The sequence below is a fragment of the Capsicum annuum genome, unplaced genomic scaffold, assembly GCF_002878395.1.
Source record: "Capsicum annuum cultivar UCD-10X-F1 unplaced genomic scaffold, UCD10Xv1.1 ctg3734, whole genome shotgun sequence".
NCBI classification, from domain to species: domain Eukaryota; kingdom Viridiplantae; phylum Streptophyta; class Magnoliopsida; order Solanales; family Solanaceae; genus Capsicum; species Capsicum annuum.
Genome location: NW_025844389.1, coordinates 140,637 through 152,202, shown reverse-complemented (window position 1 = coordinate 152,202; position 11,566 = coordinate 140,637). Strand labels below are relative to the sequence as shown.

At 30.5% G+C, this 11,566-nt stretch overlaps 1 protein-coding gene across 1 annotated transcript; it reads right to left on the bottom strand.

Annotated features, from left to right (window-relative positions):
• Nucleotides 1–830: 830 nt before the first annotated feature.
• On the bottom strand, nt 831–7,238 carry LOC107859026 (CSC1-like protein ERD4). Its single transcript, XM_016703881.2, has 6 exons — nt 6,535–7,238; nt 4,705–4,850; nt 4,129–4,404; nt 2,559–3,400; nt 1,699–1,954; nt 831–1,505 (listed from the first exon to the last, which is right to left on the bottom strand). The coding sequence occupies exons 1-6, from the start codon at nt 6,803–6,805 to the stop codon at nt 1,125–1,127; spliced, it is 2,172 nt and encodes a 723-aa protein (XP_016559367.2). The 5' UTR covers nt 6,806–7,238; the 3' UTR covers nt 831–1,124.
• Between the last annotated feature and the right edge of the window lie 4,328 nt (nt 7,239–11,566).

Below are 11,566 nucleotides of genomic sequence, written 5' to 3'. Positions count from 1 at the left end.
TGTAATACTCAAAAAATATTTTTTATACGAAAACCATTTAACTTAATTTCATCTTTCATAAAGTAACGTTGACAAATTTTTTGTTAAAATCCTATCTAAAGTATGAGATAATATAATTATCCTCATGTTTGAGAGCAGGTTCAAAATGGTCCATATATGCTTTTGAGCAAGTATTGATCCACTATTTTGCTATAAATTATGCTTTTCCCTATTTTCATATATTTAACAAATACTAACTAAATTTAAAGAAGGGGGGGGAGACCAGGAAAAACAATCAAATTTAATATCAAGTTATTGTCAAATTTGTAAAAGCCAAAAGGAGTAAGCTAAAGTCGATTCAATATTAAACTAATGCAAGCATTAACTTTTCAATTCACTCTACCAAACAACTCCTATGTTCGGTGGGGGGAAGCGAAACCAGGAAAAACAATCAAATTTAATATCAAGTTATTATCAAATTTGTATAAGCCAAAAGGAGTAAGTTAAAGTCGATTCAATATCAAATGTACAATTACGAGCACCGAACATAGGAGTTGTTTGGTAGAGTGTATTGAAAAGTTAACGCCTGCATTAGTTTAATGTGTATTGAGGTGTGTATTACTAATACATTAAAATCCATGATATTAGTAATGCAGAAGGTTTAATGCATGCATTAACATGGTTAAAGACATTATTATCCCTCATAAAATTTTCTGCATCCTTTCCGACATATATATGGAGGATATTTCTATAAATTAAAAAAATCTAAATTATATAATTCATGTTATTTTTAATATATCAAATCAAACACTGCATGAGAAAAATATAAGCATAATTAATGCAAACATATCTAACAAAAGCACTACTAATACAAGTATTAATAATAGATCATATTTTGCAATATCTTTATACATTCCACCAAACGACCCCCTAAGTGTTTGCAAATTGAAGCAATTCATGCTATTATCGTTACAGAAAAACACAATCTAACTTTCTAAACAGAAATTTGTTTCACTATTAAGATCCCAAACAAACTATGAACACAAAGCAACTATCCAAGATGAAGTATTCAACACAGCAAGACTACCAACAATCCTAGGTGCAAACTATCTACATTAACCAAACTATCCTTGCAAATGTTCATATCATACTGAAGAAGACCCTGGTTTTGACACATGAGATAACGCGTCCTCAAATTGATGCTCATCGGTTTTGCCCGCGCTCAAGCTTGGTGGAATGAAAGATCTGAACACAGCTTCCATGTTGGGTACTTCCTTTAGTTCGTGCGAAACAACCTCGAGGGCTGGAGATACAAAGAAACGGCGGAATTTCTTCTGACAAATGAACCCGAAGATCAACGAGAATATTGGAAGTGGAAAAAGAACTGGAGTAGGTTTGAACTCTTTAACACCGAAGTAACCTAACATGGTAGCTTGAAACAAAATCAAGGTAGCTAACATGCGCGTATGAATATGGGGCCACATTCTTCCGTAGCTCTCGAATGAGGGAACATACACTTTGAGTGTCTGTTTTGGGAAAAAATAAAATAAAAATTAGACATGAACAGCTCGAAATTGATAATAGAGCTTATTTGATTGATACATAAACACTACGAGACCAAAACAAGTACTCCCTTTGATTGGAGACTTGTGGCTCAAACCAAAAGTCCCTTTTAAAACTTGTGGTCTTAAAGTGGAACATAGGGAAGTGATAACTCACCTGATTGCGGAGAAGAAGCCACCCTAGACCGAAGTATACTGCACCAAACGGAATAATTATTGGCGCTATGACGGAATAGCATAGGACAATTGTCATAATCAGCATATCACTAGGAAATCGGGTTGCATAGCCTAGATCGCCAGGAGCCCAAGCCTCCTTTATCTCAGCTTCAGTTTTGCACAAATACTTCTTCTTGAGATGGAATATGATCAGAGGAACTATTCTAGATAGCTCCAGCCCATAGCCGACAAAGAACCTGACATCAATCAATAAGCAAAATCGTTTGACTATTCATTTAACCAAAAAGATGATCCATTCTCTACCTGCTATATCATATGGAGAAGAAGAATGGAAACTATCAACATAAGAAATTAACATTCAGGACCATAAAAGAGCTTGAATTGTGCAAAGAGAAAACTTAAACAAGTCGTTATCGAGAGTCAAAGGAGCATTAGTATTTTCTCTGTAATAGCTATGACCATTATGAACTGAGCTTTAACACCACATAGGTACACACTTGAAAAAAATAATAACTCAAGGACCATATAAAGGGAAATTCATTTACAGAAGCAAAAGATGATAGTTTAGAAGTGGGTTGAGAACAGTCGACCCGTGCCAAACTAAGTGCATACTCAAGTCAAACATTTCCCAGCTCTCAGAAACGAAACAAACAGCTCATATTATGTGCAAGACAGAAGACATATCACCGACAACTTAAAGACAACATATCATTAAAAAAAAAAAAAGAAAACAGAGTAGGTGACATAATAAAAGGGAAAGCATGCTATAGACTTGCTTCACAAGCACAAGGTCAAGAAGAAGGGAAGAAGTATGAAAGTGAAAGCAAGGTCCGGACTTACTTCAAAGCCACAAAAGTCAAGAAGAAAGTTGCATTCTGTGGAAGGCTTTTCGCCAACACGCGAAAAATAGAGTTGGGATCATTCTCGATGCTCTTGAAGGAAGTGAATAGAGTTCCACCAAGAGTAACACCAATAAATACATTCAGCACTGTGAAATAAAAATATTTCCCTGAAGCAGCTCTTACCACGTGGCTTTCTGATGGGATGCCCTCTGCTTTGGATAGAAACAGAAGAAACTTTGGCAACAAAGCCAAAAATATGATGAGTGCAAGTTGAGGCAAATATGCTTCTAGCACTGTCTTAATTGCCTTCAGATTAACAACCGGTTTCAAAAACGGGAGAAGCTTCACCAAATTGTCTAGAGTTGTCAATGCAGAAATGAATCCAATTGGAATTATGTAAAAGAATATGGTCAGAAACACAATAACATACACAACATATTGGCGGATTATTCTCTCATAAAACTTTTTCGAAAGATTAGTCCAAATCAATTGTCGGGGTTCTGGAGCATCCATGACAGTCCATGTATCAACTATTGGGGCATGTAAATTCTGTGATGCTGAAGCTGCAGCCACCCTGCTGTTGAAAAAGACCAGTGCAGAAGATTGATGTTTCTCTTTGAGGGTCACCTTTTGCTCGGCTTCTAGCTGTTGGCTCAACTCCTTAATCTTATCATTATAGAATTCAATTGAATCCACCTTTTCACCGATAATACCAAGGAAACCAGTTTTATGTGACAGTTTTAGTGCATCAGGATTTGTTTTCTTTGACTCCGCATAGATAGCTTCAGCACGTTCAAGCTTCTTTTTATACCCTTCTAACTCTTCATAAATTTTGTTCACCTGATAAAAATCAGACACTGTTAATCCACAAGAGATTTGAAATTTAAGCTAATGAAGTACTAACAGACTATTGTATCCTTCGATGATCACACTGTTAGAGTTTCCCGTGAATTTCCCACCATATTTAGATTCTACTACAATTGTGATTTATTTCATAGAAGGTTTTCTCGGTAGAAAGCATATCCTTTTCATCGAGGAGCAGTTTTGGACTTCTATAAATAGAATATATTTTTTCCCATACATAACACAGTAGCATACACAATGTAATGTCTAATTAAAGAGTCTTGTTTAGAGAAAGATTTTTCCCTCAAAAGTTCTTATGTTTCCTTTTTATATTAGTTTTCATATATGTGGACAAATTGCCATTTGCCAAAACATATTTCGATGCATGTTTTAGTACACTTCTTTTGTGTCTGATTTATCGTTGTTTGGTATTTGCAATTATTAGCTTCTTGATGATGCCTTGTTATTTCGATCCCAACAACACAAGCACATCCACACAGTGTTAGTAAATGACAGGTGAAGGGCATAATGAGCACAAGCCCATCCTTCAAATATTCCATAAATAAAGGTAGATCGGAATTGTTGAAAATTTGAAGGACCTTAAGACTTTTGGAAGTTAACGTAGAATGCTATATTTTGTAAAACAAACATGTGTAAATTAATGAAACTATCCATAGTAGAAGAATATTGAAACAGAACAGAGAATGTCAGATCTAGGTCATTACCTTCTTATTGTTCGTCACCACCATTGATCGATAAAATGTTTCAGGGTAGATTGCTCTAAAGAATGAATCCACCTGCTCCTTTTTACTTTGACCCTCAGGGACAGAAGGAATATCCCTGACAAGAATCGCAAATTGATCGGCTCTGACTTCTGGTGACATAAGAGCTTTGGCTCTCAATTCCGTAACATGCTTGTACGCTCTCCACAGAAAGAAGTAAGCAACAATGGAAACCCAATATGTGGCAACTACAAATGCCCACAACTGCGGACCTGAATTCTGCAACACCAGCGACAAGAAAACAAAGAAAAATAAAGTAACCGTGGATGCCAACAATATGTACAATAAATCAGAATCCTTTTTTGGTTCTTGTAAATAACAGCCTATATGGTAGAGATTGAGCAAAATGAAAATGGAGAGGAAAACATAGCAAGGGTTATTAATTTAGACAAATGCCCATAAAATAAACCCTTGTCTAAATAGTGATGCATTGTCAAATTAGGCTAAGTCAAAACCATGAAACACTGGTTTACATATATATGTATAGATAATGTTTAAGGAAAGATCAAAAGAACTTACGCCAACTTTCCCCATAGATAACTTATCAAGTTCATTGAAAGTCCCTTTGCTGGTGGTATTGACTGCCTTTATACTATGATCGGTTGCAGCAACTGGCAGAAGTACAGGCAGCAGAACTATGCCGGAGAAGACAAATATTCCCAAGGCTGAAAAGATAAATGGTGTTATACAACAATTCACACTCTAAAGTTCAGTTTACCTAATGCAAATGAACTCAAAATTGAGGTTTCAACAACTTGGCTACACTAATAAAAGGGCAGTCCGGTACACTAAAGCTCCCGCGACCACAAGGCTCTATTGTACACAGCCTCACCTTACATTTCTGCAAAGGGGTAGTTTCCACGGCTTGAACCCGTGACCTCTGGTCACGAATGGCATCAACTTGGCTACACCAATGACTTTTGAAAATGGATACTTTGGATTTCAATGAAGAATGCAAGCAAAATTTGAACATATTGAGAATTATATATTACAAGTCCAGAGGAGATTTCATTAGTTAATGGCTATAGCTGCTTGTACTACAACAACAAGCTCCACAATTCTAAACTAGTTGGAATGAGTTACTATATGAAGTTACAACAAACTCCAACAACTTTGTTGTAAATCCTAATCCACCAATTATCCAAAAAAAAGAACTTTCCAGAAACTTCCTGTAAAATTGAACCTTAACAAAATCCAAACAGTTAAAAGTTTTCTTTTTGTCCCAACTTCCCATACTCTCATAAAAGGAAAGGACATACTTGGTTGTTACAGAAAGGACCAAAGTGTTCGTGTTCAGTGAAAAAATCTGTAATTGAGTAAAACAATTATGAATTCAAATAATACCAAAAAGTATTTACCACAAAAGACAAAAACTCCCGTAGATAACAACAATAAATTAGAGAACTGGAAGCATTTTCAGAAATGGAAAACAGAAGAAGAGGGCGGGGGGGGGGGGGGGGGGTGAGGGATGGTAAAAAACTGAAAATGCACCACTATTAGAAAAGCTCGATGTAATTTACTTAGTTAAAGTTATCCATTTACACTTCTAGTTAGTAGCATAAATATGTGCAAATGTTGTAAGCAACAGCAGGGTCGGTCAAACTGCATAAAATGCTTGAAAATAGGGCTGACATTATAACAGGTTAAATTGTGTAAATATTCTTTGCAGGGGTTATTTGTTATGATAATAGGATAGACAAAGTTATTGTAGTATAAAAGATGAGATAAATAATTAGAAATTAATTAATATCTCTAATTAAATAGAATAAAATAATCCTGCAATTTATACTGAAATTATTAAACCTTATCACTCATACCAATAAATTACATATTTTTTCTAAATCTTTTTCTTACCTATACTTTTCACCAAACCTTGTTTGTAAGAAAAGAAGATCCTAAAAAACAGGCTAAGTTGGTTTTGCTTTGAGAGCGAGCAACCACTTACCTTCCTCATTATGCTTCCACCGAACTCTCTGTCCCACAAAAATAACTAAATTCTAAAAATATCAAACCAAAATTTACAAAAATAAGAATGGAAAAATTAAAAATACGTAAACAACCATTGGAACCAAATTTGTACTAATGTTGTTCAGACTCTTAAAAATATTATTGAGTGCATGTCGAATTCAAAAATAGTACATTTTTTAAGAATATCACCATAGGTACTCCGACATTCCACTTTCCTTTTTGTTAAAGTGCTGGTGATCATGTGCCTAATATGGCTAAAACTCGAGAACTATGATTAAAGCCGAGACTAGATAACTTACTCTTAATTGTGAGAAAAACATAATATTGCTTAAATTTTAGCATAAAACAAAGAAAGAGCAAGATAAGAGTAGTATTTTTTACCAGTGCCAAGGAAAACAAAGTAGACAGCAGTATCAACTCCAGACATGTTAATTATTTCAGTTTCAGATGATGACATAGCCTCTCGGATCCAAGAAAATGGGTTCCGGGTCATGTACCCGCCTTCAACCGGATTCATACCTTTTAAGATCCGATTTGGATAATACACCTCAGCATTCCCTGGTTTTCTTGAAAGCCATGTGAATAACAACATCAGCACCACAAATATAATAAATGAAGTTGCTAAAGATGTCAAGAATGATGGAAAATCCATCTTTGGTTTTCTATAAATTCAAAAGAAAAAAATCAGTTTTGTCTTGTGTTTCTGATTCCTTGTATGGTTCTTGGTATAGGGTTGGCTTTTATTTTGTTTTTTTTTTTTTTCTGTTAACAAGAAGATAGAAAAAAACAAAGTAACCGTTGATAGGGAAAAAAGAGTGGTTTTGAATATTTAATTTAGAAAATTAAATTAAAGAAGAAAATATCTTAGCTACTAGTCCATGATTGGAATTTGAAGAACGTAGGGTGATTGCGTGGGAATAGTGTGTGTGTTACGTGTTGCCTCGAATTTATCCATCCTCTCTCTTATCAACTTTTAATGCAAAAAGAGGAAAAAGATGATGAGAAGTTGAAGTAGAAGGAGAGGCGACAAAGAAGCAAAGTGGATATAGGTGGCAGATATTTGGGACAGACCGTAGCAAGAGAGAAAAAACGAGTGTTGTGATCTTTAATTTATATCTATAATAGATAAATTTATCTATAATTTATAATATATTAATATTGTGAATAATTTTTAAAATATTATTTAATTTTTTTATTTTTTATTAAATATCGTTTTGTAGATAAAATTATTATTTTATTATATTTTTAATATTTAAAAATTAATTAAATATATTTATAGAAAAAATTTTACTTATTAAAAGCAATTAGAATTAATGATAACTAATACTTTTTTCATTAGTTAAAAAATTTAAATCAATTAAATTTGATTTTAGAGAGATTTAAAAAATCTAAGAGTAAATCTAAAAGTGTTAGAATAAAAAAAAATTAATAAGTATCAAATTTTTAAAAGTTTTAAATAAGTAAATAAAAATATAATCAATGATTTGTAAAGATTTGATTTTAAAAATAAGAAAAAAAATATAAAAGAAATAATCATATTACAAATATTGTTCGAATCGATGCGTCTCTCTTAGCCTCTGACAGCAAGGGAAAGAGGTAGTGTTGATCCATCAACCACTTGAGATTTCTGGTAATAAAATATATATATGTGTTTACACTAAAATATATGTTTATGTTTATATTATTATATTGAAGTTTGAAAAATATTTGAAAAGTGATTTAAACTTTTTATATTTCATTAAATATCTTCATAACAAATAAAATTATTTAATTTTAAATATTTAAATATTATACGTATGAGACACACATATTAAAATTAATATAACAAAATAACTATATTAATCATTTCTGCATTTACACTTTTGGAAGGAAAGAGAAAATTACTGTACATAATTGCGGTGGAGTTAGTGACGTGTGGCGCATACTTAATAGAGATTTTAAATTTTAAATTAAGTTAATTGAATTAATTTTGTATAGGAAAAAGTTTATTCTTGATAGTGTTTGACTCGAATAAGGATTAATTGGACCTCAACGCATCTATCAGACAAAATAAAAAATTAGAAAAAAAAAATATCAAAAGAATCTGTATTAGGTGGAAAATAATGAGGACACGTGGAATGAACAAGAGAGTTAGAAAATAAGGTAGTCATGAGAAGTGTAACGATATCGAAGGCATAGTTGGAGGAGCCTGCACTTGATAAAAGATCCAGAATCAACAATTTGGAAAGATGTGATTAAGAGCTCGTTTGAATATGATTTAAAAAAATAGTTTTTTAATTTTAGTGATTAAAAATTTAAAATAAGTATTTATAAATTAAGTAAATAAGATTTTTGATAGAAATGTTGAAACTGAAAAAAAAAAATTATTGATGTGTTTGATAAACAAGTGATGTTAAGCATTTTTTTTTGTTGTTAAAATGACTTAAATGTCCTTAAAGTTTTTAATACCATAAATAAGGTGAATTATTTATAATTTTTAATTCTAAAATAAAATTTTTGAACAAACCTCCGATTTAATGATGGATTCGATAAAAATAAAGAAGAAATATAAAGAAGAAATTAGAGGGAAGAGATAGAAGCATAGCGGCAAAGTGAAAAAAAAAATAGTTTATATTTAAGGGCTACAAGTTTAGTATATTGTTGGAATTAGAGGAAAATATAAGGAATAAAAAGATAAATGTTTTGGTCAAATCTAAAAGAATTTTAATCTAATAGACAAAAAAGTTGGGGTACCCATCTTCTCACTTTTTAATTCTTTTAATTAGTTTTTAGCTTTTTTTAAGCACTTTTTAATTTTACCAAACAACTTAAAAAGCTAAAAAAGAAATTAAAAGCTGATTTGGCCAGATTTTAATCCGATCCAAACAGACTCTTAGTGATTGTTTGGTATTACTTATTTTTTATAGAAAAGAATTTATTTTGAGAAAGTATTTTTTTTTTTTTTTGTAAAGAAGGGTATTTGATAAATTTATAAAAATATTTTTTAAAAAACTAGAAGCAGAAAATTACTCTTTTCATAACTAAAATATTTTTATTACTCTCTCTCTCATACACACACTAATATACAATTAACATATCTTATTAGTATGATTAAAGTTTGATTTAATATTTTATACTTTATATTTACATCACAATTTTATATTTTATTTATGATTTATATATTATTATTTTATTTTCACTCATTTTCTTTAAGTAAATTTTTAAAAAAATCATTAATGATGATCTGAAGAATATATGACTTTTTATTTTTTATTATTAATGATAATAAATGATAGATGAATCATGTTACAAAAATAAATGATATTTTGACAACACTTGCAAATTTTTCTCGAATATTTAATTTTAAATAAATAATTCATGAAAAGTGACATATTTGTTATCATATAGTTTACATATATTTAAAAGAAGGAGATGAGCCTTCTAGCATACCTTCAAAAGTACAAGACAGGTCTTCTACCAGCATGGAGATATTACATAATAAAATTAAGGATGAAATCAGTGGCGGATCCAAGATTTTTGTTTAGGAGGGTCGATCAAAATTTCATTATAAAGCAAAATGGACACTCGCTAAATTTTAACCTGCCTTATCATATCTTTTTAACGTTTTTTCTCAGTTTGCTTTGCGAGTCCTTAAATAATATTGTGTTTTTTTCTTACTTTCACTTTGAAGTTTTATTTTATTTCAAAAAAAAAATTCCCTCAAATTAATCCCTCCTATTAAAAAATAATGTTCTTAAAAAATGTGTAAGTATTGAATTATTTATATTATAATATATAATTAGTACTTAATAAAAAATAAAAATAAAATAAAAATTACTGAACAACATCAATATTAATATATTAAATGATAAAATATGATTTAAGAGAACGAACTATGTAATTCGATAAAATAATCTGTAAAAGTTTACAAATTCAAAAAAAAATTGTACTATATAAAATTAGTCAAATATATGAAATTATTTTGAACAAACGTGACATAAAAAGTATAAAAAGAAATATCCATACACACACACACACACACACACACACACACACACACACACACACACACACATATATATATATATATATATATATATATATATATATTTGGGGTGGGTGAGAGGAATGAAAATTAAGTTGAAAGTTATATAAATCTAGCTATGACTTTAAACTGGTACTAAAAGCATCAAAAAAATTATATATATTAAAATATTTTTCATTCCAACTATATAAAATTTTGTACAAAATATTCTAGGCTCAATATTTATACTAGAATTTTTTTTTTAACTAAATAATAAATACGCACTAATAGATTAAATGGGCTAATTAATTTCTGTTAATTAAGGCTCAATTGACAGAATGAAAAGGCCAAAGCTCAACTACACATTAAATAGAAAAAGGAGTGAGAAAGAGAAAAAACTTTCAAAAAAACCATCAAAAATTTTGTAAATGAGAATTGACCCCACAACTTCAAGTATTGAAATAAACCCCCTTGACCATTGAGCTACGCATTTCAATTGTATTGAGGGGGTTCATTAAGGCCATTATATCCATATAATTCAAATTTGACTTTATATATATAATGTAATTTTTCGGTTGAGGGGGTTCGGTGAACCCCCTCATCGCCACGTAGATCCACCCCTGGATGAAATCGTTGAGAATTTTGTGATGTATGAAGGACTAATTATTTTTGTCGTTAATTTTTTCATAAATAATGATTTAATTTATGAAATAATTTTTATATTTGTTTTTGTTTGATAGTTTAAAGTGATATTTAAATTATTTAAGTAATATATCATTATTAATATTTGTAATATATTTATGTATATAAGTATTGATTGAAAAATTTACAGTACGTGCTTTTTAATTAAATAAAAATAAAATTTTAATTAAAAATATTATAATTGTTATAAATATATTGTCATATATAATGAATGTCTACTTTACCATATATTGTATGTTTAGTTATGGTAAAGTTACAAACCCCAAGGTTAGTTTTTTCCTATAAATAAAGGGGTTTTCCTTCATTGTTATTCATCCATCAAGAGAAATAAGAATTACTCTCTATTCTCTCTCTACTCTTCTTCTTCTTTGTTCTTTAATATTTTATAATACGTTAACAGCACGAGACTTTACCAAACAAGGTGAGATTATAAATCTAAAGTAATTTCAAGATTAGTAATTCCTTCTGTTATTTGTCTTTTGCTACTAATAATATAATTATTGTTGGATTTGAGGGGAAAAAATTGGTTTGAAACCATTTATGTTTTAAATTTATTCCTCAAGAACAATATTATCAAAAAGGGATGATAATATGTTGGGTTCAAGTCCCATAGATTTATGCATAAGACACCTTTATATGGATAAGACATTAAGTTTGAATCTCAATGCACCATATTGATGATATTATGATGGCTAACGCAAAATAATG

Bases quoted from the DNA above. Each gene is read 5' to 3' on its own strand.
- LOC107859026 (XM_016703881.2), bottom strand. From the start codon at position 6,805: ATGGATTTTCCATCATTCTTGACATCTTTAGCAACTTCATTTATTATA. The intron at 4,851-6,534 runs GTAAAAAATACT...TTATCTTTTCAG, and splicing joins CTTTGTTTTCCTTGGCACTG to CCTTGGGAATATTTGTCTTC. The intron at 3,401-4,128 runs GTAATGACCTAG...GATTTTTATCAG, and splicing joins TGGTGACGAACAATAAGAAG to GTGAACAAAATTTATGAAGA.